Source organism: Haliotis rufescens, unplaced genomic scaffold (genome assembly GCF_023055435.1).
Source record: "Haliotis rufescens isolate VD_foot unplaced genomic scaffold, xgHalRufe1.0.p SCAF_1, whole genome shotgun sequence".
Classification (NCBI taxonomy): Eukaryota; Metazoa; Mollusca; class Gastropoda; order Lepetellida; family Haliotidae; genus Haliotis; species Haliotis rufescens.
In genome coordinates this window covers 31,331,349-31,358,856 of record NW_025963779.1, presented here as the reverse complement: position 1 = coordinate 31,358,856, position 27,508 = coordinate 31,331,349, and the positions used below count along the sequence as shown (strand labels likewise).

The window sequence follows — 27,508 nt, the reverse complement described above, 5'->3', positions numbered from 1 at the left end:
TTACATTATAAACAACTATATACAAGAACAACAATGTGCCCTGTCAGATTACCATGGGAGTGGGTGCCCTACAGCATCAGTTTGCCAATCCCAGCTAGGCTGTCGGTCTCTCTGTGCCTGAGAACAGTGATTCCTGGACCCCTGAAGATTGGGGGTAGAAAAGGTCTACAGCAACCCATGCATGCCACAAAAGGCGACTATGCTTGTCGTGAGAGGTTACTAACGGGTTCGGGTGGTCAGGCTCGCTGACTTGGTTGATGCATGTCATCGTATCCCAACTGCGTGGATCGATGCTCACGATGTCAACCACTGGATTGTCTGGTCCAGACTCGATTATTAACAGACCGCCGTCATATAGATGGAATATTGCTGAGTGCGACGTTAAACAACAAACCAACAACAGTTATTCCTGTCATTACAAACTCAAGGGTTCCCCTAGATAATGGAGTGCCAGCTCATGTTCTTCGCCTTTGATTTACTTTCATCTCTCACATTGAAATTGACATATGGAACTTGAGGGTAGATCTCACCAACAAAGGTTCTTGTTTCTTTCAGATTTCTAATCTGCCTGATACTGGGACCCACCTACGTGGGTCTACGTTTGGGGATTGAAAAATGAATGATAATACCCTTAAAGTGAATTAAGTGAATTACCCTTCTTGGTGACCCCCTTTATGTTCAAAAACGTGTAATGTCAATATTTGCCAGTGCCACACTGCGAGATCTGTTGGAAGATTCCTTATTGAAATATGGTACTCGACAGTAGGTGAACGAGACTCGTTGGACAATGTAAACTTGCATGTATAGCAGATAAGTATTTGTAAGAAACCACATGCATATGTTTAGTAGTAGTTACAATCCTATGTATAATGATTTACCAACTCTTTAGGATTCGTATATTTCTTTTGCAATATAATTCTAAATTATTCTATATCATCACGCGTTTTTTGGAAATCAATTGAAAATTACAAGATATATTAACACAAACAATCGTCTCTTTCTTTCTCTTAAACAACTTCCACCGACATCAAGAGGCGTTACTGCCCTGCAGACAGTACTCACGAGGATGTGATTAAATCATGGCAGTTGTTTACACATGTACAAGACAGTGCCCGCATTCGCACACGATGACACAGTAAATACACTGAGTGGGCTTTGTCACGACACAATCAGATAAGTGGCTGCTTCCATGTTTCGCCTCAGCTAGGAGCTGGGTCGTGTCCCAGAAGCTGCGAATGTACTTGAGTAACTCCCCTGACTTCGGAGATTTCTGCAACCAAACAAAGTTTTGAAAAGTTTTGGTGTGGCTTGCTGCCCAGTGTACTGGATGAGGCAATATTCTTATCTCAATTCAGATGTAATTTAACGAACTCCAAATATCTTTTACAATATGGTCGTAATATGCGAAGTTGCGTTTGTTATTTTCCCGGATTAGATTTTAGTTCGGTACAGCCGGTATTCGTAATATCAGACTTCACATTATCCGTTGTTAAATTGTATTTGTGATTTTGCATTTTTACAATGAATCGCAAGTAATACTGGAGGTAAATTAGATAAAATAAACAAGTAATGTATAATTATTAAATTGTTTTATATTTACGGAAATGGATAGAAAGGAAAAGGGGTTAATTGTAACGGACAGAGTAGATTGCATCGTGCATTCATATATTCTGTTGGGCGAAGAGAAAGCGTGATAAATCGATAATTACCGGTGACCCACAGCTCTGGACTACCATTACAAGACGCAAAGGATTAACTTCCTTAAGTAATTCGTTCATGTCGATCATTGTTAATTAGTGAAGCTAATTTACATCTGTGTACATTTGCTGATGACGCGGCCATTGTAAGCCCACCCCCGCACCCGCACCCCCCTCTGTATCCGCCCATGGTACCTATACAAACTATCGACCTATCAACACAATGTAGGTAAAATTAACTTTTCTTGATATCGAAAACTAAAACACATACCTCGTTATATCTATATCAGCATCAACACTTACATATATACCTAAATACAGGGGACTTGTGATGGGAGCATAGAATGACAACGTCTTAAGCGGGAAACGAATACAGTTTCGAAAGTAACTCATTTGGCCACTACTTTTGCTATCACGTCGAGTTTGGCCAATATCAACCTCACACGATCAGATATAATTGTTTGTTTGTTAGTTTGTTTGTTGTTTAACGTCGCACTCAGCAATATTCCAGCTATACGACATCGGTCTGTAAATAATCGAGTCTGGACCAGACAATCCAGTGATTGACATCATGAGCATTGATCCACGCAATTGGGATACCATGACATGCATCAACCAAGTCAGCGAGCCTGACCACCCGATCCCGTTAGTCGCCTCTTACGACAAGCATAGTCGCCTTTTACGGCAAGCAAGGGTTCCCGAATACCAATTCTATCCTGGATCTTCACGGGTCGGGGTATGATTAAAATATTGTCCAAATCAGCGTTAAACCAAAACCACTCATTCCTTGCAACCGTCGCTGCTATCCACAAAACAACCTCACCATGCTACAAGGGTGTCTCACGTTTTGCGACAAGCCATCCTTCTGCACAGACGCATGCACTCCCGTCGGAACTGGACGTTGCAGAAGCCGTAGATGATGGGGTTGACAGTGTTGCTGACGAGGTAAGATCTCAGAAACAAGTTGACCGCCACCTTCTGTCCATCGGAGAGATTGGGGTACCAGGTATCCCCCAAAACTGTTCGCATCATTGTGATTACCAAGAACGGTAGAAAGCTGATGACGTACACCACTGTAATAATCGCCAACATCAGAGTTGCCCTCCCTGCTTGAATTCCATGTTTAGTAAACTTAATAGAAGCAAGTGTTGGAAGTCGCTTGTTACGTGGCTGGGGTACGGCATCGCTGGAACTGTCACTGCTTTTGAAAACGTCATCTGCCATTTCTTGAACGCTGGAATCGTCCGATGCTATTTTGGGTCCACTCTCTGATCTCTTCTCCGCCGATCCTTTATAGATCTTGCGGCCTTCAGCTATGCTGAATTGGAACGAAGTGGTTCTCACGGACTCAGTTCTCTTGTCTTTCCTGAGTTTCCTCATCCAGATCTGTACCCCAATTAGGGTGTATAGAACTACCATGACGACAGCTGTGGCAATGAAGCCAACCCACAAATATATGTAATAGCCCTCCGAGTACCATTTATCTTTCACGGAGTCATCCACGTGACACAGTACAAATTTCATGAAGCCTCTCTTCGTCGGATAGAAGACAGTCTGTTTGCCATAGATGACCAACGCCGGCCACGATACCGCCAGTCCAATGAGCACGGCAACCCCACATGCCATCTTTGCGCCTTTGTATGAAAAAGAGGTTTTGTTTGGTTTACAAATTTTGATGAAGCGATCAATAGAAATGATGAGGAGAACGATGGCTGAATTGTTGTTCATCCAGAATGTGGAGAAACGGGAGAGTTGGCAATATACAGGAGTATCAAGGTAATAGAAGTTCCGGAGGATAACTATTTCTGTTGGCATGGTGATGATACAGTTAACAAGGTCAAGGACGGCAAGGGTCGTAACAAAGATCTTGGTTGTGGCGCGGTGCCAACGACAGCCGTATATGTAGATGACTAGGACGTTGCCGAAGACGCCGATAAGCATCATGATGGCGACATAAATGATTGGTACAGCAAGCTTAATAGCTGTGTCTTCGTTGAGATGGTCAACATATTTTTTTGGTAAAATGAAAATGGTTGTCTCTGAAGGGGACGCGCTATTTATCGTTAGAGCAGTAGATGGCAGAACTGTTGATAGCGGAGCTGTAGATGGTACAACTGTTGATAGCGGAGCTGAAGAAGGTAGAACTGATGACAGAGGAGCTGTAAACAATGCATCTGTAGACGATAGCCCTGTAGACAGTATATCTGTAGTCATGGGAGACCCCTGGGTTGATGAAAAATTCATACCTGTATTGAAATAAACAAAACGTGATTCAGACATATTTATCCTCTATTATCCAGTGTATTAATTTATATATCCATTCTGCAATGATAAATACCGTGGACCCATTCGCTACCATAGCTACGTTTTCCGCTCGTTTCGAATAGTTTCGATGGTAAAACATAGTCGTCCAATCAAATCTCATTAGCGAGAGCAATTCTGCGTAAAGGGATAGGCGCAATCTCATTAAAATCTCGTCCTAGTTCTCGCTATCGCTGTTCTCGCTATATCGATAGTATTCTGTGTCTGAGTGGGGTCTTCATGTTATAACTGGGGCATGGTGTCTCAGTGGGCTGGCTGTACTAGTACAAGCAGCCGCACACACACACACACGCACGCACGCTCGCACGCAAGCGCGCACGCACGCACGCACGCACGCGCGCAAAAATCTTGAACGCGCCGTTAAACCCCACTCACTATCATTATAATTAGGGCGTCACTAAGCAGACACTCCGTAATATAATTGCAATACTGTTTAAAGCTTACTCACAATAGTTGGCACGAATAAATGCCATTTAATGCTGCTTACCAACTATTCACATCGGCTTTTGTCCAGGAATTAGAGGTCAGTACGGGTAGCTTAGTAACAACATTTCATATGGGGTAGTGGAGTAGTCTAGTGGTGAAAGCGTTATCTCGTCACGCCGAAGGCCCGGGTTCGAATCCTCACATCAGTATAATTAAGAAATAAACGACAAGTGGGAGTTGTTTATCATAAAATAAAACACTGCAGGGATAATAAACCACGAAGGGCGCAGGGTGGTTCATTCTCCCTGCAGTGTTTTATCGAACGATAAACAACGACCACGATTCGTTTATTTCTTATCATATATATATTAATATAATGTACAGCCTCTTTAAGGATGTTAATAGAATGAGCAAGCTTTAAAAATATTTACCTGTATTTAAATAATGATAACTCCCTGCATAGAATACGTCCATATTATGAACAGAGGGGATAAATTTGTCTTTTTCCGGCATATAATTCCACATAATTTGCACCTTTTCTAACAATACCGATTGTCGTATCTCTCCCACGTTTGGATGCGATTGTTCGGCCATTGCGTTTATCTACGTTGCCCAACTACATCTACGGGGAACAACTGACTAGACACCTCCTTCTCAAATTTAACGTCGTTAAATTACGACGTCAACGTCAGAAATGACGTCTTGATAGAACAATGTTTTATCGTGAAATAAACCACGATTCCTTCTTCGTTGTTATTTGTGATTTATCGCCCAGCTATCTTATATTCGGAGATATTCCGGTGATATTGCTGGTGACTATTGCTAAAAGCAGCATAAAACCTTACTCAGATGTTCAGATCAGTTAATGATGTTAACAATGAATGATTCAATTTGTTAAAGTAATAAACTGTATTGGTCAAATGAGACGTAATAACACATAGTGACATGTGGAGCTTACCTTAGTTGGGCTGGACAGAAACTAACTACGGCGTCACTCGAGGAATGATTTGTCAGACCGGAACAGTCTCTGTTGGCCCGCGAGCCTACAGAGGAAACGTCGTCACATTCCTGACAGCACTATCTCATGAAACATATTTCACCATGCACGTGTTCTAAAATTAAATCGGTCATATCACAACGACCCTTCTCCGTGTTAACAGATTCTATGTAGCTGGAATTAGTTGTTTGTTTGTTTGTTGTTTAACGCCGCACTCAGCAATATCCCAGCTGTATGATGGCGGTCTGTAAATAATCGAATCGTGTCCTGGAGTTAATTACAAACCAGATATGAGACTACCATTAACCCATTAACTTTCAGACCCGTGAAGACCCGGGGTAAAATAGGTCTTCAGCAACCCATGCTTCCCGTAGAAGGCGACTATGCTTGTCGTAAAAGGCGACTAACGGGATCGGGTGGTCAGACTCGCCGACTTGGTTGATGCATGTCATCGTATTGCGTGGATCGATGCTCATGATGTCAACCACTGGATTGTTGGTCCAGACTAGATTATTTACAGACCGCCGTCATAAAGCTGAAATATTGCTGAGTGCGGCGTTAAACAACAAAACAAACAAACATTAACTTTCGTCACTCATCAGATAAGAGTGAATGAGTGAATGCGAGTTTATGCGCATTTAGTAGTAGTTCAGCAACATCAGGGTACACTTGAATAGGGCTTCACAAATATTAACCATGTGGGGAATCGAACCTTGGTCAGGGTGAGTGAACGTTTTTATCACTCCACCGCCGTCAAATAATCAACTTCCTTACTTCACCGAAGAGGAATTTTTTACCATATTTTTGTACTGTTTCTATCTATACTTTGATAACTTTCAAAATGATTTGTAAAGGTTTTCCTCATTTCTCACATTCCCATATTTCGTGGGACAAAAAGGCCCTCGTCCTACCTTGTCCCTTGTCAAAACTATTTGGCATTGTATAAAATATTTTAAGGGCAAGTATAGTGAAAACAATTATTGCGATTTTGTCGAGAATATAAAGAGAATATCAATTGTCCAAGACATATTCAGTCAATTTCCGATAGAAAAAAATATATTTAACGTAGATATTATTTAAATATCCAAGCGAAAGTGCTAAAATCCAACGCTCCGTAATCGGATTCGAAGAACAAAACTATTTGGGGCGTGGCCTAAAGCTACCGGCGCAACGCTGCAACAATGCGTGACTGTTATGTATAGACTTGGCTAATATGTATAGACTTGTGATGCTTGGTGGCTATACGGATAAGGCTGGAAGCGGTCAATCTAAAGATGTTGCGATTTCTGTCAATCCTACAAAAACGAAACGAACTTTAATCTTGATATTATGAATAATTAAAATATCAATTAATGTCTTCCTACTTGTCTACCTAGTTAATCCCCATCGTGTTTGTTTAAGCAATATACATCGGTACATTCATGCATTTATTTGAAATGTATGAATAAACAATTGATAAAAAGATGAGCACTGTATAAAAAATTATCTTAATTGTCCAATTTGACATATAACATTTCCATTTACATAATTCAGTCCAACTACAGCAAACTACGGTTATAACGTAATTCTAGTTGGTTTTATCCGCCGTTCGTTATACGCATTTCGACGGTGATACTTCTTGGATCTTGCAGTTTATCAATACTGAATTTCGTCACTCTAATCATCGCATTTTGTACAGTATTATGTATTATTTAAAACACGGGCAATAAGTCACAAGCAGCATGTTAATGAATGACGGAGTAGACTAAACTGTCGGTCAAAAGAAGGTACAACTTTGTACAGAAAAGCATATACATGCCTCTAACAATCTTTATAACAAAGTTCTCAGCAAAGTTCCGGTTACGACATCACTTCCTGTTTGGAAAAAAACCCATGGCCAATATATACAAAATTTGAAACAAATTCCCATGCCTCCAGCTACTTTAACAATAGTGAGTGAGGGAGTGAGTTAGGTTTAACGCCGATTTTAACAGTATTCCAGTTATATCACGGCGTGTCAGTTTAATGTGGGAGGAAAGACCGAAGTGATGCAGGTCTCAGACGTTTACCACTTCGGTGAAACCCACGAGCACGGGTATGGTGCTGACAAACCTAGAAACATAATCAGGGCGAACCGGGATTCGAACCCACAATCATAGGTTTCTGGTAGGGACGCAACTCTGCACAACGAATAGCGGCGCCTTAGACGACTGGGCCACCCGTGTCCCCCATTCTATTTTAGAACGCATAATCACACGTATTAATACAGTGAAAATACATGGCCAGTGCAGTACACAAAATGCCCTATGCTTCTACCTGCCTGAATAATTACTGAATATTTTTATAAGATTTAAGAACTTCCGGTTTTGGAGATACATGTCTCAAAACAGAAGATTAATGCTCGAGTTATCAGGTACACACGTCTTTTGAACGCCCACTTGACAGGAAGTGACCTTGACCTTCACTCAGTAAGATGCGAGAACATTACACTTTGTAAACTTGGTGGTGTTACAAAATTCGATATCAAAATTTTTAATGATTCGCTTTAAAAATCATGAATTAATGACCTTCAAAATACGAAGTTACATCCAATTCCATTCACTCAAGTTACGTACACAAGCTTTTGTGACGCCTAGTTCATTCTGAGAGACCTTGACCTTCAAGGTCATCGAATCATATTTCAATTGGCCTGCTGAAATAGGATCTCAATCTGTACGCAGACCGAAGGCTGGGTGTACGTTTCCCTGTCCTGTTTGGCTGAAGCAGCATCATTAGATCGGCGATCATGGCGTGGTGGACTGAGTGACGCGTATCATTAGGTTGCGTATATATCATTCATTTCCGTACAGGACCCGTGAAGATCCTAGTTAGAATAGGTCTTCAGCAACCAATGCTTGCGCCAAGAGGCGACTATGCTTCCCGTAAGAGGCGAATAACGGGATCGAGGGCGATCATTTCCGTACAGGAACCAATGCTTAATACCGTATTCGACGTAATATGCACCCATGGCGCTCTCAAAATTTGAAATAGGGGTCTCTTATTATTACTTTGGTGGAAAAAAACAGAGTTGCAAGATCGTTGATTTCGTGGTTTATGCTGACAGCCTGAAATATTTATATACGACAGATATATTTTTCCTGAATTTAATTGCCTATAATTAAGGGTGCGTATAACACACGAGTGCGTAATATACATGTATAATTCTAAGTCTCGTGTACAGTGATCAATCGGAAGGGGTGCTGATTGGGATTCTTCACTTGCCAATATACAGTATGAGCTAATATCGCCGTGGGCGCTTATTAGAGCGGGGCTTTTATACGTCGAATACGTGATAAGCGTATGTTTCCTGATATGTGTAAGATTTGTCTAATAATCGTTACAACATCTCGTGAAGATCCGGGTTAGCACTGGTCATCAGCAACCCACGTAAGGGGCGACTAACAAGATCGGGTGGTCAGGTTCGATGCATGTTATCATAGAGAGAGAGAGAGAGAGAGAGAGAGAGAGAGAGAGAGAGAGAGAGAGAGAGAGAGAGAGAGAGAGAGAGAGAGAGAGAGAGAGAGAGAGAGAGAGAGAGAGAGAGAGAGAGAGAGAGAGAGAGAGAGAGAGAGAGAGAGAGAGAGAGAGAGAGTTATATACACTTCATACTAAAACACGTACACGAACAGTAAAATATAACATCCGACCAGGTATGGTCTACGAGACACTTAGACATAAATGCAAATTATAACGCCATGATCTGGGTAAGGTAAAATAAGACATATACTAACACAATGTTTAAAATTAAGGTTAGGTTATGAACACGCACGCTCGCACGCACACGCACACACACACGCCAAATTACTTATAAAGTCACGCACACAATCATACACAAACACGTAGGTACCCACACACCCACCCCACACCATACCACGCACACACGCACAAGTACACGCACACACAAACACACGCAGGTTCGATGCATGTTATCATATCCCCATTACTTAAATCGATGTTCATGATATCTACACTGGAATGTGCAGACGCGATTACTTAGAGACCGCCGTTAAACAAACAAACAAACAAACAAACAAACAGGTACGCCGATTTTGACAACACGTACACCAGTACTATCACGACGAAGGGTACCATAAAAGGTACATTGTACCCATTTAGGGAATCGAACCCTCTTCTCTGGCGTGACAAGCTAATACTTGTGCCACTTGACAACCCATCGCCCAAGTTCTTCCTTGGAGACGTCAACATTTTCAAATTCCCCCAAGTATTCAGTGCCGCAAACATTACCGTATTCGACGTAATAAGGGCCCAGGGCGCTTTCAAAATTAGAAATAGGGGGCTCTTATTAGAATATTACTTTGGTGAAAAAAACACTTAAAAGATAAATTTCGTGGTTTATTCTGACAGCCTGTAATGCTTATATGCTGCAGATATATTTTTTCCAGAATTCAATTGCCCGTAATCAAGGGTGCATATAACACCCCAGTGCATATTATACGCGAATAAAAAAGTCTTGTGTACATTGATCAATCGGAAGGGGTGCTAATTGGGAACGTTCACTAGCCAATATGTTAGCAAATATCGCCGTGGGCGCTTATTAGAGCGGGGCGCTTATTACGTCGAATACGGTACTTCAATTTCTGTATTATAATAAAATTTGACATGGTTGGACTATAGTTAGTTATTTTTTAAAATATTACAAAATGTTACAGCATCGGTTACAAAACAAACATTGCTACAGCCTCACATTTTTACAGTATAACATCACCAAACATTTCCCACACATATGTGTATTTACTTTATTTAAAAGAATAAACTGTAACATGACTCTCACGATATATCAGCCAGGTATGTAGCACAGATCTTCTTGTGTCGTCACCATTGTGTGTGCTGTTATTGACAAACGAAAAGAAAGGAGATATTTGCGGGACGCTTCTTTCACTATCGAGAAGAGCGCGAGGTGTGACCGAAGGGGGTGAGTGAGTTGGGTTTAACGCCGCTTTTAACAGTATTCCAGTTATATCACGGCGTGTCAGCTTAATGTGGGAGGAAGCCCGAAGTGATAGAGGTCTTAGACGTTTACCACTTCGGTGAAACCCACGAGAACGGGTATTGTGCTGACAAACCTAGAAACCGGGATTCGAACCCATAATCAAAGGTTTCTGACGTAGCCAAGGGACGCAACTCTGCACAACGAATCGCGGCGCTTTAGACGAACATGGAGGAGTGAATGAGTGAGTATAAACGCCGCTCTGAACAGTTTTTGAGTTATATCACTGCGTTTCTGCTTGATGTGGGAGAAAAGCCGAACTGATGCAGGTCTTAGATATGTACCACTTTGGTGATACCCACGAGCACGGGTATGTACTGATATACCTTTTACCATCCAAGACGAAGCGGTATTCGAACTTACGATCATAGGTTTCTGGCATGCCTAAGGGTAGCAACTCTGGGATTCCAAACGTAAATGATTTGTTTATCCGTACCATTTGTCGACAATGTCACTGTGACTTGTGCCGCACGGGTAAACGCGGATCAATATATTTCCAAGCATTGATTGACAGTACCAGTACTGATAATTAGATTTTATCGATACATTCTGAACCTGCATGTAAAATACCTCATTGAACAATACTTTGTTTGATTGGCATTACTCAGAAGTTGACGGATGACAAAGTAGACATAATTTATGGATATTCTGATCAATGTTCCTCAATGTCTTGCTTGACAACGGTATAAGGATCTGTACCGAAACGTCGCCTTAACAGTATTAAAGAAGTTGTTATCCATAAATTGTGTATACTTTGAACAATGCTATGTAGTTGAATTCAATGTAAAAATCAATATGTTTTCTAAATATAAATATGACAATAGTTCACAATTAGCTCTCCACTTGTGAAGTTCGAATCAATATTTACCGATGAATATGTTACTGGATACTATTCTGATGATTGCATCTGGTGCAGACACTCTCTCTGTTTTGTTTCTCTAACGTGTAGCATTAATAAATGAATGGTTTGACAAACAAATATTGGACTTTATCGTTCGTCGAGCTAGAATGCTTCGTAGAACTTCCATACCTTTCTTTCGTCCCTGCTGTTAAGAGATCTACAGTTCTTTGAAAATAGTCTATCGGGACGTATCCAACTGATATGTTTGACTCGCCCTTGAAGAGATCGACCGTTTAAATGAGTGAGTGAGTTAAAACTTAACGTAACAACGGAAATATTTCACCAATATCGCGACGAGAACGTTAATAATACATAAATTAAGACTTCAAACCCTGTCGACAAAGGACAGTATAACAACTAGGTTATCGCAGATAAATATTATAAAACTAGTATGAACTTTAAAAAGATATCACGATGCATAACAATACATTATAAAAACGAGCTAGAGATCACCAGCAACCAAATTTAGGCCACCATACTAGGGACCGTGGGGACTGACGATACTTCTGCTACTTGCACGGTACAAGTTTCACTAACAAATATTGAAAACTCCCAACATCACTAGGCTAATTCAACGACAACGCGTGTAGAGATGGTAGCTCACTTAGAGGAGCACAGCCGATGACCCCACTAACCCTGTATTGGTTGCAGTGTCTATTATTTCGACTGTAACCTATAAGTGTATGTGTTTGTTGAGTAACACCACACACCACACATCGCATACCACGACTGCCTGTAAACATTTGAGTCTGGACGAGACGATGGTCTACTCAGTAGGTCAAGTTATTAATAGGTATGACCCAAACAACCGGAAGTATAGCTTGAGGCATCGCTGTGCAGAGTTGCGTCCCTTGGGCACGCCAGAAACCTATGATTGTGGGTTCGAATCCCGGTTCACCCCGATTATGTTTGTCAGCACCATACCTCGTGGGTTTCACTGAAGTGGTAAACGACTAACACCTGCATCACTTCGGGCTTTCCTCCCACATTAAGCTGACACGCCGCGATATAACTGGAATACTGTTAAAAGCGGCGTTAAACCAAACTCACTCATTCATTCCAAAATAGAACAGTTTTAAAGCGCTCTTGTCGTCATAAAGGGGATAAACCTACTGCTAAAGGTCGCTGTGGCTGAGGTGAAAACGAGACTCGTCAGTGAATAGAATTTGTCTCCACTTCATGGCCGTCCAGCGTAGACGCTGTCTGCACAACTGTAGACGTGCTTGACGATGGTTTCCTGTCAAAATGGGACGTCTGGCGGGTCTTCTGGCGACAATCCCTGCACATCTGAGGCGACGACGTACGGTTTGTGAAGATATTCGTCGAAGGCCAGGGATGTTTCTTGTAGTCACTGCTGCTGGCTGGAATCGATTTCGTAGGTGTGTTGTTAGAAAAGCGGCGTAAAAACATACCCACTCACTCACTCACTCACTCACTCACTCACTCACTCACTCACTCACTCACTCACTCACTCTTAATAATACAGTGGGTTACATTTAAAAGAATATATTTGGAAATTAGAAAAATAGTGAACACCATGGAGGGGAATGTCTGCTCTGTTCCAGTTGAGCTCAAATCCTCAACATTATATACACCAGGCCTTCCATTTTAGGCTTAAAATATATGAGAATTGGTTCTCAGGCAATGACTTTTGAAAATATAGTGCCGGCGGGCGGTGTTAGTGTTTTTCCTTGTTTAAACTAGTATGTAACCAAATAAACAGTTGTGTTCCATCAACCTGGTAAAGGGCCTCCCTACATAAACAAGCATACAAACTCCTATTGCCGCCATGACCATAACACGAGATGCGCTGTAAAGCAGTGCGCTTGTAAAGGGAAGTAACCTTGTGCTATATTGTTTTTAAGTATTAGGATTTTTTTAATTGTTTTTTGAAAATGGAAATAAAAACGGTACCTGCGGTGGACATTATGATGATGCGGGCGGTGACTGAGAACCAAGACTATTATCTTTTTAGCACAGGTTTTAATATGGGCACCGTTTATGGATTTGTATATTGATGTCGCGATAATTTGATTTACATGATCGATGGTAACTTCCTGAATTATTCCACACATAATTATCAGTTTCTTCAAACTTCTATCAAGCACTTAACAAAATTAGAGGGAAAACGTCGAATATTCCATCGGAAGTCAAATAAATTATTAAGATATTTTCAGACACCCAGTTATACCAATTAGGGCTATAATATTGTCAAGTCATAAGCGTACAGTTATTTTTAAAAAAAATAATTAACACGAATTTTGATCAGCTGGAGCATAACAACTTTAGAATTGTTACAATAGTCCCTGGAAAGTGTTCTCATTGACCTGGGCGAGTAATTAGAGGCCACAATAATGGTTGCTAGGATCGTAACAAGTATACCATAATTGGGAAAACAGATTGTTTACGAATCTGGAAAGAAATTGTGTTGTGATTAATATTTGAATCATTCAACCCCCTTCAGACTTTGAAGCAAACAGACAAGTTATTGATGGATGTTCCAAGTGGTTTGTGTTACTGATTCAGTATTTCGTTCTTCCTTTGGGACTATTTATCCAGACTAAGTAGTTGGGATACCGTAGTGTGTCAATATTCAAGGATATACTTCCAGAAGGAACAATGAGTTTGTGATTATTGTTCAGTTTGTGTGGTACTGTGTTTAAAGATAAGTGTAACTTGAAACGTGGACTTGAAACAGATGGTACCTTGGCAGCTCCAAACGTGAACTGATGATGGAGTAAATGATACAGTGTATAATTATATGCGTGTTGTTTGTTTTATTGTTCTTTAGAGCCGCACTTAGCCAATGTGTTTCGGAAAAATAGGTGAGGTGAGGTGAAATTGGGTTTAACGTCGCGTCCAAGATTATTGCACTTATATAGCGACGTGCATGCACGTGTATGTGTGTGTGGAGCTGCTTGTACTAGTCCGGACTAATGCCGATTTATAGTGCTAGCTCACTGAGATACCATGCCGCAGTTTAACATGAATACCCCACTCAGACACAGTATACTGACTCCGAGCCGACCAGTCCTTGTTTTAGCCCCTTAATGCCGAGCGCCAGACAGGGTAACAACAAGTACAATCTTTTAACGTCTTTTTGTATGACGCGGCCCGGGATCGAACCCTGGACCTTCCGCTCTCCGGGCGGACGCTCTACCACAAGACCACGGAGGCGGTCGTTTCGGAAAAATAAGATTGTATGATAATGTTTGATAAAGGTTTTCCTTGGATGCAAATACACGTAGGTACTAGCTCTGTAATTATCGTCGTATCTTTGAATTATTCATGACTTGACACATACTCCAAGTATTTCATTTGGTTTAATTGTGACCATTAATAGACAGTAAATTGACCTATTCACATGAACGATGTAAATGTTGAATAATTGCACTCAGAACGTCAAATTTCAGCAAATGATCCATCAGATCGGAAGATACTGATGATGGCTCGCTGGGTCGACTTTTGTCTACACGTAGGCCTCTTTCTGATACGAACGACCGTCATCAGCGCCGATTCTGGTTGTAGCTTAAGACGAACAAGCTATGACAAACGGGGTTTTGTTGCTGACATTGGTTCTGACTATGCCGCGCTTCTGGAATCACAGTCTGTAGTTAGCTTATTTGAATGTGTCAGGTATGTGGAGAGAAGACGGACATTTCAATGGTTTATCTACAACCCTGTGGACAATCTGTGCATATCCAGCACGTGCTGGGCGATGCCCATACAATTTGTGGGGGTGTCCAACAACATCTTGTACAGAAAAGGTAAGAGGTTTTAATGATTTGTATTTGACTTCAAACACCTGCATACCATTGTTATCCCCCGCCCAACAAAGTTGGCGGGGGATATAGAAACTGGCTCCGTCCGTCCGTCACGTTTCGTTTCCGGAGCATAACTCATAAACCGTTAAATATTCTTTCATCAAACTTTGCAGGTCTGTCAGGTACATGCTGAACTGGTGCCTTTTGCTATTTAGAAATTTTAGAAATTTTTATTTTTTACGTTTCCATGGCAACAAAACGGACTTAGGTTCTGTGAGGGTAGGGTTCGTTTCCGGAGCATAACTCATAAACCGTTCAATATGTTTTCATCAAACTTTGCAGGTCTGTCAGGCACACGCTATACTGGTGCCTTTTGCTATTTAGAAATTTTAGAAATTTACATTTTTTTACGTTTCCATGGCAGCAAGATGGACTTTACTTTACAACTTACAATTTCAATGACAAGTTCCACCTCGGTTAAAAAAGGTTAGGGTTTGTTTAGATTTAATTATGTCATAAATTCTGCAACAGGGGCGGAGGATATAGCCACGTTAGTGGCAAACTCTTGCTTTATTTGTGCGTGTTTGGCAGGACATGTTTACCCTTTGCGCGAAATACAGCGTGCACCTTTTTGTTTTATTGTTGTTTAACGCCACACTCAACCATATTCCAGCTATATCGCAGCGACCTGTACACAGTTGAGTCTGTACCAGACAATCCAGTGAACAAAATTGCGAGCAAAGGGCCACTCCGTCGGGGCACTCAAACCAAGTCCCCGAACCTGACCACCTCATCTAATTAGTCGCTTCTAGATCTTGCGACCAGCAGAGGTTTCTGGGGACCTAGTTAAACCAACCTGGATCTACGTATGAGGATATGGTGTGTTCTGTAACACATATTAACGACTACTATTTATTCTACGACGAAAGATTTCAGTCGTACCAAGACCTATTTATGGAATGTGCTTTTAGTTGAAACCCCCAAATTATGGCGAGAGTGTGAGAGTGTTAGATTAAACATAACTTTGAACAGTATTTCAGCCATACTACGGCGTGCCAGCTGAATTTGGGAGGGAAAGAAAGAAGGGTCTCAAGGATATCTGAAATTGACTGCCGTCGAGTAGACCCGTGAAGATCCGGGGTAGAATAGGTCTTCAGCAACCCATGCTTGCCGCAAAAGGCGACTGTGCTTGTCGTAAGAACGGGATCGGGTTGCCAGGCTCGCTGACTTGGTTAATGCATGTCATCGTATCTCAATTGCATGATCGAAGCTCATGTCAATCGCTGGATGGTCTGGCCCAGACTCGATTATTTACAGACCGGCGTCATATAGCTGGAAGGGGCGGTCGGGTAGCCTAGTGGTTAAAGCGTTCGCTCGTCACGCCGAAGACCCGGGTTTGATTCCCGACATGGGTACAATGTGTGAAGCCCATTTCTGGTGTCCCCCGCCGTGATATTGCTGGAATATTGCTAAAAGCGGCGTAAAACCATACTCACTCACTCACTCACTCACTCACTCACTCACTCACATAGCTGGAATATTGCTGAGTACGGCGCTTAACAACAAACAAACAGACAAGCAGACGAGTAAACTCTTTGGTGAAATCCACAAGCACGGATATGGTACTGAGAAACCAAGGATCATAATCAGGGTAATTATGTAATGAGAACCCACGATCAGCGGATCTTGACATGGCTTCGGACCTTCAGGCAAATGGGCAATGTGCGCTTTTTTATGCTTCTTGACGTTTAATTTCATCATTACTAATTAAAAGAACAGGCGTTGGCGACTGATAGAAAGTCAAAGACATGCCTCTGTTTAAAGAATTCATACACAACCTTACAGAGAGTCTAGAATACTAAGTGTTTGGATGAGCTTATTGACACATGAATGTGGTTATAGACAAACAACTCTAAAGGTTGTATGCCATATGTTGTATGCCTAACTTAGAAATCAAATTGTTTTCACAATTTAAATTTCTACGCTTAGAAATCTTGCAAAGGTCCTCGTGATACATTAGTAATCATATGTAATTGTGCAAAGGCACCTTCCTGTACATTTATCATATGAACTTTATATTTGTACCACCAATGGTGCTAATTTGAATTGATTTGAAACTTATTGTCTAAATGAAGTCGTGGAATATATAGCGGGTTGTCATGGCGCAGCAGGAACATGAACGTTACGTTATTTCTTATATGTAGCGGACATGGCAGCTGCACAGAGAAGTCAACCGAACAATATATCCCAGAGGACCAACTGAAATGTTTTAAGAATAATTTGTGGTAATTGTACTGCACAACCTTCCAGTTCACACGGGCGTGATTCAAAACTAACATATCGTTTTTATTAGTTTCAACGGAGTCCGTAGATGCACTATCACGTCGCTGGCTTTTCTGGTTCATCGATCACTTGATTGTCTGGTTTGTTCACAGGCCGCCTTCGCATGACAGAAGTAGTGCTGTGCGGCGTCATGCAACAAACATTTCCTTTTTTTATGCAAATTGAATGGCAGGGGCTACCGGTAGGACAGGACACCCTCACCCTGGTGTCATCACTGATTTTTAGGGGTCCAGTCATACAATATTCACAGCTTTTTTGCCCTTTGCACCAAATTTAATCTGTTTCGCCGGATAATCTAGACTGGTTATTTTTTTGCATTGACGTTTTATATTTAAAGTAGATACAACCGATACAACCCATGGAGACTACGGGTTGCGTGTTTTCATACCCCGAAGAAATAGTTTCCCATAATATCAACCCCTAGTCTCTCTTGTCAAGACGCGATTACTTGTTTCACAGGGAAACCTAACCATATCTTGATGTCTCCCTATGTCAAATTCGACTAACAATCAATGTAAGGATATATGTTCTCATAACTTCCAGGAGAGCTTACTATCCCACAATCCTGCTCTGATGTGAAGAAAACTGATCCCACCGCTACTGATGGCGAGTACTGGATCTACCCTGACGCCCCAACCTTCCTGGGTTGCCCCACCAAGATCTACTGTCATGACATGGCTTCTGGCTCCCCCAGGGAATACGTCAGTCTGACTGTGACCAACACAGGGGAGTACCCAGGTGTACAAGATCTGATTTGTAAAGATATCGAGAATACTATAACTGGCCGTGTTACAAACTTCAGTAAAATCAGAGTTGATGTAAAGGTATGGTTTTGGATATTTATAGTTTATCTTTAGCATGGAAGTAAATCTGACGATGATAAATGTTACAATTAATTTTTTTGACAGTCGTTTATAACAGTATAATTTCAAATATATGAATTCCCTGCATATCAGTTATGCTTGACGGATACAATTTTCCATGGCGGTGGACAGGATCTAGGCCATCCCGAGGTATCAGACATACTGCTAGCTAGGACATACATTCACTCCTCCATTGCTCCTAACGCACTTTACGTCATTACGTGGTTTCACAAATGCGGAAAAGTTTGATAACCGTTTTCCATCCGAGTCTTAAATAAGTAAAATATATCATTGATAGGTCAATGTGAATATTTAATGATAATAACATAACCAGTTCTTAAAAACTTGTTCTTAATTAGTAGTCACACCGAAGTAGACAAGTGTGAGACCAATTGAATCCCCATCCTCGATTTTCGAGTGTATTATATCTATAGTCTATTGTTGTTTTCAATATTCTAGACACATTCGCAAGCATAACTTCGTTTTAATCTGAGTCGAAAGACTATAATCTCATCATGAGCGAGAGAAAAGTCATGCTATGTTTGTGATATCAGAGATGCAGATGGTGAAGTCAGGTACGAAGCTGGGATATGGTTGGCAATGGGTCAAGAGCAGCTGTTCTTATAATCTATGGAAATATAAAAGGCTGGATAATCGAGGATGTTGAATCATCAGACTGAAGTGACTTGTGCAGCAGTATGATTGCAGGCTTTGCTACATATAACTGCAACTCCTTCTATCATCCACGTATTAGCATATAACGGAGCTTTGTCCTTAGGATAAATAAAACCCATTTCGTCTGTTGTCATTTTCTGTAACTACAAGATACAGGGTATCAATCATAATAAATGGTGATATAATACCCTGGATAATCGAGGATGCTGAATCCCATAACCAAAGCGATTTGTGCAGGGTTTAGATTGCGATCTTGGCTTTATAATTTAATTGCTATCTCCTTTACCAACAACGCAAATTTGTAGAAATAGAAACTCTCTCATCTGCGAAATGTTGTTTCCTTCCGAGGTTATGGAGGTGAACAAAACAGATCACACCTTTGCCACAGGAACAGGAGCGTATGGAGAAGCTGAAGATTGTTACTCACAGGCAAACCGTGGATGCGGCCCGAAGGGGAATTTTCAAGTAGACACCAATGGAACAGGCATGCTTGTTGATCCAGAGGTAATCATAATAATCCATCACACGTGCCTATCATATATTCATGTTTTCAAACTTAAGGTGCTCGCAAGTACTTGCAAAAACAGTAGCAGGCCTTTCATTCACTGAACATATATTATGACATGTCAGGGTTCTTAGATTGTGATGATCAGGAGTTCAACTCCTAGATGTGTCCCGATTATCCTAATTGGTTGATTGGCACCATGTTCAAGATTGTAAGATCAACGGACCAATCTGACGCGTGTGTAGTAATCGTGTCCTGAGGAAGTTGTTGGTAGGAAGATGCAACTAACGTTATGCAATATATATGTTTACAGTGTCAGTGAGTTTGGTTTTACACCGCTTTCAGCAATATTCCAGCAATATCACGGCGGGGGACACCAGAAATGGGCTTCACACATTGTACCCATGTCGGGAATCGAACCCGGGTCTTCGGCGTGACGAGCGAACGCTTTAACCACTAGGCTACCCGACCGACCCTTTATGTTTACAGATACAATGTATATGTACTGACTCTATTTCAGCAAACGTGGAATGGATTTGGATACAAGCCGCACACGCCATCAGTGATGAGGTCAGCAGATGGCGTCCAGATTGACCTTCTCTGCGGTGGAGGGTGTGGCGGGTGTAGACCAGTTGGACCACTGAAACTCCATAAAAACTTTCAGGAAGGTGGGTTCCTTGCTGAATACCCTCTGTTTATTTCCATCCAGTTAATGTCTGTACACTCCTGACATTGACCAAGCTACATTTTCCAATCACACACTTTATTCCCTGTCCATTTCAGTTATTCCTCAGGAAAACGCAGCTTCTGTAACCAAGGGCTAGTGCTGTGAACATCGAACAAGCCACAACTAATATCAACGGGAGCACATTTTAGCAAGAAATCAGCGTTATCACCACTATCGCCATGGGGCAAAATAGGATTCTATAGTATTATTTTCTAGCTCAGTCTTGACAAGAATCTCTTATTAGCATGTAACCGTTCGTGTACTTTCTCAAGAATCAGGTCTCCATTTAACATGTAGCAAGTGACGTAACTATGGGGAAATATGTTATGGCATCAATTTGAGAACTCAGTCTTGATACGTATCGCTTAGGTAAGCTTGCAAAGTTTCATTCATGTAACTTCAGTAGTTTCTGAGAAAACGTGTCCCATTCTGGACACTGTGCACTAAATAGAACAACATTGATCAAGGATCGCCAAATAACATAGGGAACCAATTCTCGAACTCAGTCTTGACAAGTATCTGTTAGATAAGCATGCACACTTTCATTCATGTAACATCAGACATTTCTGAGAAAACTTGTCCCCATTTCATGCAGTATTTACTGAGGTGAAAAGCAGACAGCAATGGACATAACTCTGTAAAAAGTAATTGAAGACTCCAATTTTCGAACTCATTTGAGATCATGACAATAACATCACTGGTGTGTAAAATCTAAATTCTCTAGAATCTAAAACGTTTAGAATTTTTCAGAAAATGTGTCCCCATTGAGAAGAGGATTTATGGCGGGGTATAATAATTACACTATAGTATCTCTCTTCACTTTCTCTGTCGCAAGATGATAGTTCTCAAATTATCATCCTTGTCGTTGGACATAATTTTTTGTTTGATTGTGCGATCCGTGATTGCTTTACGATTTATTTATTAACATACTTCATTTCCATACATGCACCAAAACTCAGAAGTTTGTGGAAATATTGTGTAGCACCGAGTTATGACGTTCTAAAGGAACGAAACAGTGAAAGCGTTAGCACCTCTGTAAATCTACGAGGGAGTAAAAGAAAACAATTGTGTTTTGCGAGATTTGTACCTAACTTACGATTCAAAGAATACTTTGAAACGATTAAGTATTATTCTCCATACGTAGCTGTACACTGAAAAGCAAGGGAAACAAACAAACTACGTGTCAGGCTTGATAAAAAAGACCTGAAAATATTTATGATAATTTTTGAGCATTTGTGATCATGAATAAGCAAATAGATAGCAATGATACAGAGCTATGAAATAATACACTTGTAACTATGACAATATAAAAATGGACACAAAATGACATAAGGGCATGGGGTCTATGTCACTCTGCATAGGCCTGAACACCATGATTGCACAGTCGTCAGATCTGGATAGGGAGGCCGCTAACAACATGTCCTAGGGACCCGTGAAGATCGGAGTTAGAACAGGTCTTCAGCAACCCATGCTTGTCGTAAGAGACGAATGTGCTTGTCGAAAGAGACGAATATGCTTGTCGTAAGAGGTGACTAAGTAACGACATCGGGTGGTCAGGCTCGCTGGCTAGGGTGATGCATGTCGGCGTATCCCAATTGCGTAGTTCGATGCTCATAATATCAATCACTGGATTGTCTGATCAAGACTCGATTATTTACAGATCGCCGCCATATGGCTGTGATATTGTTGAGTGCGGCATTAAACAAAAACAAACAAACATCTGCTAGGGAAGTTGATGCTGATGACGTCACAGTCAAGAAACCGTTTTCCTGCCGATCAACGTGGCATATTGTATTTACTGTTAATTTCAGGACGCGTATTGTGAGCTGCAACCATATGACCCATATGCAACCTGTGATCATGCTGCTCATGTTTTTCCAACTCTAGCAAAGTCATTTTAAACTGACATCCGTGAACTAAGGGGAGAGTTTCAATTGCAGCATTGTATGTTTCTTCGATTGTGTTTACATGATTTGAAAAAGTATTTCGCATTTGAGTTCAAATTCCATTGTATGTTTTTTAAAGTGTCTGTTGCTTGTTGGTGTACATGTAACAGAGACATATATGCCCTATTCATATTCCGTGTTTATTTGTCAATATGCACGCGCCACCGATGCAGCCGACATTGTGAAACTATAAACAGACACTTTACTAAAGTTCTTGTATTATTAGCCAATACTATATTGTATTGTTATTGTGATTGTAGACCAGTTCCTGTTTCCGTTGTTACAAAACAGTTTAGTTGTTATCTATTAACGCTTATCAAGTGTGCATTTGAAATTCATTAACTGACAAATATCCTACTTGTGTTATGCATTGAACAAATTTGATTGATATAAAATCAAAATGTTTTACTATGAACATAAAGACATCTTCATAGATTTGTAACCATCTTTATTTGGAATGCATCAAAATAAATTTCGCACACACCATTAAGGATTATGTTGTATATTCACCATCTGAAATGAGAGTCACGGAATCTTTACTTTCTGAACCGTACACTGTTGAAGAAGCAGATAGTGAGTTAATACAGTGACGTCACATTCTTTCCGCCATATGATGAGATTCCCATCAAGCGGTAACAGTGTTCTTGCAGTAGCTCTAATGTCGCTGGGGACCACCAAAAGTAGTGTGCGCAACAACAGTTGCATCCTCAAAACGTTCGGGGTGTAGTCTGCACACTCACCTACGGTCGTTAGGGACATAGAGAATCTCACCCGAGTGTCTTTTGATATCAAAAATATCAACACGAGTTGATACAAGTGGAAAAATTCCGAGGCTTGCCGAGGATTTTTGCCATTTTTATCAACGAGTGTGAAATTTCTATTTATCATCCAACATCATTCTTTCAATTTTTTCAATTTGTAGACAGTAATTAGCAGTGTCTTCAAGTAACAGTTCGACAACATGCTAAGATTAACAGAAGTGCAAAGAAATAACGCCATTGGCCGCTTGCAGGCAGGGGAATCCCAATCAGCTGTAGCAAGGGTTTTCAAGGTAGCGCCCGGCACAATCACAAGGCTATTGGATCGGTTGCAACAGTATGGGTCAACACGTGATCGCCCAAGGTCGGACCACCCCCACCACCCCCGCCCAAGGTCGCTATATCCGACTGCGCCCCCCACGTGAAAGGACGACCTCAGCCACCTCAACCGCATCCCAAATACCCGGAGGGGGAATCTCCTACTAGACCGTACGAAACCGTTTAAGAGCAACAGGTCTAAGAGCAAGACGTCCTGTTCGACGCATCATATTGAGTCGACAACATCGTCAACAACGACTGCATTGGTGTCGTCAACACAAGGTATGGCCTCAACAGGGATGGAGAGATGTCTGGTTCAGCGACGAATCAAGATTTCTCCTCCGTCGAGGGGATGGAAGAGCACGGGTCTACAGCCGTCGGGGAGAACGTTACGCCGGAATCTGCGTACAGGAAGTAGAAGGTTTGGTTGGGGTAGTGTTATGATGTGGGCGGTTATCTCCTATCATGGCAGGACAGGTTTGGTCCATATCCAGGGTAATCTTACGGCTCAACGATACATCAACGAAATTCCCCTACCACGCGTCCTCCCAATTAGACCCAATGGCAACGATGTATTCCAGTAGGGGTCGTCGGCCCATTATACGTTTACAGCTACTGCTATGATATGATGTTCCGAAATTATAAAAAAATTCAATTCAAAAAGAGAAATGTTATGAATACTTATGTGTGATGTGCGTGCCATTCGTCTGTATCGAGTTCATAATTTAGGTCAGCGTCATTAGGTAAATATTTTCGGTCGTGGCTTTCTATATAATTTGCAAATGTACCGTTACTTGTATGTGCATTCAAATCTCCTTGTACAAACAAGACGACAGTGGCATTGGCAACATAAACTATTAAATATCCATTATCTGCATGACGATTTGAGTTGAAAAATACACAACTCCGTTATTGTCCCTTGACGAACTACTCAACAACTACTTTGTTCTTTCATTGAACCTGATATCCCATGGGAGTTTCTAATGGCTCGACTTTCTTTCTACTGACTACGTTCTACCCATTAATCCATTTCTCTACAAGTGAGATACATTATATATATTGGGTGTTCGTGAGAACCTTGTAAGAGATTCTTTTCAAACCTTCAAACTTCCAAAAACTTACATCCATTTGTCTATCCACGATAAGCAAGTTTGTGTCGCCGTGTATCGTATATACATCGAGGTTGCTTGGGTGATGTATAGAGCTGAAACAGAGAACTCATGGTTAATTCAAACTGCCTGTATCACTGTCCTGTCTGTTGGAGTAAAGGATACGACGGTCCTTTATACATAAACAGTTACTGATATAATATGATGTTCCGAAATAAGAATTGTTTCCAATACAAAAACAGAAATTTATAAATATTATAACTCTCAATAGATATGTGATGTGCGTGGCATTCCGTCTTTCTCGATTTCATAATTTAGGTCAGCGTCAATAGGTAAGCGGGCTCGGTCGTAGCTTTCTATATAATTTGCAAATGTACCGTTACTTGTATGTGCATTCAAATCTCCTTGTACAAACAAGACGACAGTGGCACTGGAAACATAACGACTTGATTTGATAGGTGAAAAATACACAACTCCGTTATTGTCCCTTGCAGGATCTTGTATCTTCAATTACAAAATGTTATGAGACGAACTACTCAACAACTACTTTGTTCTTTCATTGACATTGATATCCCATCGGAGTTTCAATTGGCTCGACTTTCTTTCTAGTAATCACGTTCAACTCTACAAGTGAGATAAATTGTATATTGGGGGTTCGTGAGAACCTAGTAAAAGATTCCTTTCAAACCTTCAAATTTCCAAAGAACTTGCATCCATTTGTCTATCCACGATAAACTGGGCCTTGACCAATATCCTTATTCAGTATTTCCACCGATTGAATCTGATCGTAGTCCCCCACTGACAGGCATCAGTTCGATATTGTCCCCTGTCATAGTGAGGTGAGGTGAGGTGAAATTGGGTTTAACGTCGCGTCCAAGATTATTGCACTTATATAGCGACGTGCATGCACGTGTATGTGTGTGTGTGGCTGCTTGTACTAGTCCGGACTGGTGCCGATTTATAGTGCTAGCTCACTGAGATACCATGCCGCAGTTTAACATGAATACCCCACTCAGACACAGTATACTGACTCCGAGCCGACCAGTCCTTGTTTTAGCCCCTTAATGCCGAGCGTCAGGCAGGGTAACAACAAGTACAATCTTTTAACGTCTTTTTGTATGACGCGGCCCGGGATCGAACCCTGGACCTTCCGCTCTCCGGGCGGACGCTCTACCACAATACCACGGAGGCGGTCCCCCTGTCATAGCTTGTACATTTAGTTTCATTTTGAAATTAATCAAACGTTAAAACAGCATATTTAGTTCTTGTCTTTTCCATATGTTCTTTCAACACTTTTATAACCGCTGTTGTTTTCCCCTTAGTCTTGTGAGATACTAACTATATGCCCCGTCAATGTATTGGCTGGCTGTAGAATAGTACTCAGCTGTCTGTAATTGTGATATGAGACGAGTACTTAGATTTATGCAGTTTATAGAATGAGAGGGTCTTGCTGCCTCGAGATGCATGCCAATCTTGAAACGACTTGTGTGCTGGCGATTAGGTGCCTCACTCTGGCAATGTGGGTTCGAATTCCTGACGGGACTCAACCCAAAAAAGTACGAGAATCTGTACTTTACTAAGAAAGTGTTATCCCAAATATAACATTTGTTACATTTGACCACATTCTAAATAGCATTGGATATTCAAAGGTTCAAATGTTGATCTAATATTTGAGATGATTATTGAGTCAGAATTGCGTCGATCAGGCATACCTAAAGTCCTAGATTCACCCTTAATATGTTTCTAGATTATTCAGTACTATACCCGTGCATTTGGATTTCACAACATTGGTAAACGTCTAAGACCTGCATCACTTCCTGCCCTCTTCTTCCACATCAAGCTGACACGCCATGCTACAAAAGAAGTATTCTTCAAAGGGGCGTTAAACCCCTAAAATATAGACTGTACATAAGTAAAGGCATTTGACGTCTTTACGAGTCTTACTTTCCCGTACTCCTCCTCCTCCAGACAGTGCCCATGATGTACTATGTTAAAGGTATAACAAAATAAATGCTTATTCAACCGAAAACACCTCGACCAAGATCATCTGCACCGTGTCTTCAGTGGTGTTTTATTGATTTCTGTACAGAGTAGATGAACTCTCAATCCCAATTGTGGCAGAATAGCATTCAGTGTAACGGCAACTACCACTATGGAAAGCTTTAAGTCGCTTTCCCGTCTGTTTCTTCTTATCGGATCTTATACATTTACCACCAGTAACACATGTGACATACGCACTACCAATTTACACCAGGAAGGCTATGTTTCTGACATTGGTTCTGAGTATCAGCCTCTTTTAGAAACCATTGATGGAGCCAGTGTCACTGATTGTGCCATTTATGTAGAAAGGAAACCAAGTCTCCAATGGTTTATCTTCAATTCCGTGGACCAAGTGTGCATAACTAGCACGTGTTGGGCAATGCCTGTGCAGCTTGTTCCATCATCTAACAACGTTTTGTACAGGAAAGGTTGGTGGTTTTGCAATATCCATTTTAAGATGTATCAGGTAGCCTTCGGGTACATAGTGCGGTACCTCGCTGTCCATGTTCTGCTGTTCTAATGTGGGAATCGCCCCAATTATGCTATCTGATCAGTCAGTGCCATACCTCGACGGATTTTATTTGCGTTTATTTGGGGTTTACTCCAACATGAAACTGATACGCCAAAGCCTAACGTAACACCACTCACTCACTCATTCGTTTTTTTACTTTTAGTGTACGATGAATTTGTGATATTGTTTTGTAGCATACAGAAAATACAGTCCCAATAATATTTCTTTCAAGTGCGTGAGTTAGAGATTGAGATGTGCAACGTGCTGCTGACAGTGTCTACTTGATGTGGGAGGCAAACACGTGATGCAAAATTGTGCAGGTTTAAGATGGTTTTTTTTCACTTTCACTTACCAACTACAGTAAACTACGATTATAACGAACTCAACGGGACAACTAATTTTAGTTCGTTATAACCGTAGTTCGTTATAAGTACATATACAGCATGACTACAGCAAGTAGTCGGGACCAAAAAGTAAGTTCGTTATATCCGCCAGTTCGTTATAAGCGTGTTCGTTATAACCATAGCTTACTGTTTATTTGAAGCTGACATGATGACAAACAACCTGTTACGATATTATT

At 41.1% G+C, this 27,508-nt stretch overlaps 2 protein-coding genes across 3 annotated transcripts; one reads left to right on the top strand and one right to left on the bottom strand.

Annotated features, from left to right (window-relative positions):
• Positions 1–283: 283 nt before the first annotated feature.
• Positions 284–5,459, bottom strand: LOC124110933 (gastrin/cholecystokinin type B receptor-like). Of its 2 annotated transcripts, none has more exons than XM_046470419.2 (3): positions 5,404–5,459; positions 2,521–3,943; positions 284–1,270 (listed from the first exon to the last, which is right to left on the bottom strand). In XM_046470419.2, the coding sequence occupies exon 2, from the start codon at positions 3,939–3,941 to the stop codon at positions 2,538–2,540; it is 1,404 nt and encodes a 467-aa protein (XP_046326375.1). In that variant the 5' UTR covers positions 3,942–3,943; positions 5,404–5,459; the 3' UTR covers positions 284–1,270; positions 2,521–2,537. The 2 variants fall into 2 exon arrangements, with proteins under 2 accessions (XP_046326375.1, XP_046326374.1); XM_046470418.2 differs by having other exon boundaries at positions 2,542–3,943.
• Positions 5,460–14,782: 9,323 nt separating this feature from the next.
• On the top strand, positions 14,783–21,797 carry LOC124110932 (A disintegrin and metalloproteinase with thrombospondin motifs 9-like). The gene is made up of 5 exons (XM_048394717.1): positions 14,783–15,136; positions 18,020–18,300; positions 19,363–19,518; positions 20,040–20,187; positions 20,303–21,797. Exons 1-5 carry the CDS (start codon positions 14,812–14,814, stop codon positions 20,341–20,343), a joined length of 951 nt encoding a protein of 316 aa, XP_048250674.1. The 5' UTR covers positions 14,783–14,811; the 3' UTR covers positions 20,344–21,797.
• The last annotated feature ends 5,711 nt before the right edge of the window (positions 21,798–27,508 follow it).

Coding starts and splice junctions, on each gene's coding strand:
- LOC124110932 (XM_048394717.1), top strand. CDS start 14,812: ATGATGGCTCGCTGGGTCGACTTTTGTCTACACGTAGGCCTCTTTCTG. Junction 15,137..18,019: donor CAACATCTTGTACAGAAAAG/GTAAGAGGTTTT, acceptor CATAACTTCCAG/GAGAGCTTACTATCCCACAA. Junction 19,519..20,039: donor GCATGCTTGTTGATCCAGAG/GTAATCATAATA, acceptor ACTCTATTTCAG/CAAACGTGGAATGGATTTGG.
- LOC124110933 (XM_046470418.2), bottom strand. CDS start 3,941: ATGAATTTTTCATCAACCCAGGGGTCTCCCATGACTACAGATATACTG. Junction 1,271..2,541: donor AGGATGGCTTGTCGCAAAAC/GTGAGACACCCT, acceptor GTTTGGTTGCAG/AAATCTCCGAAGTCAGGGGA.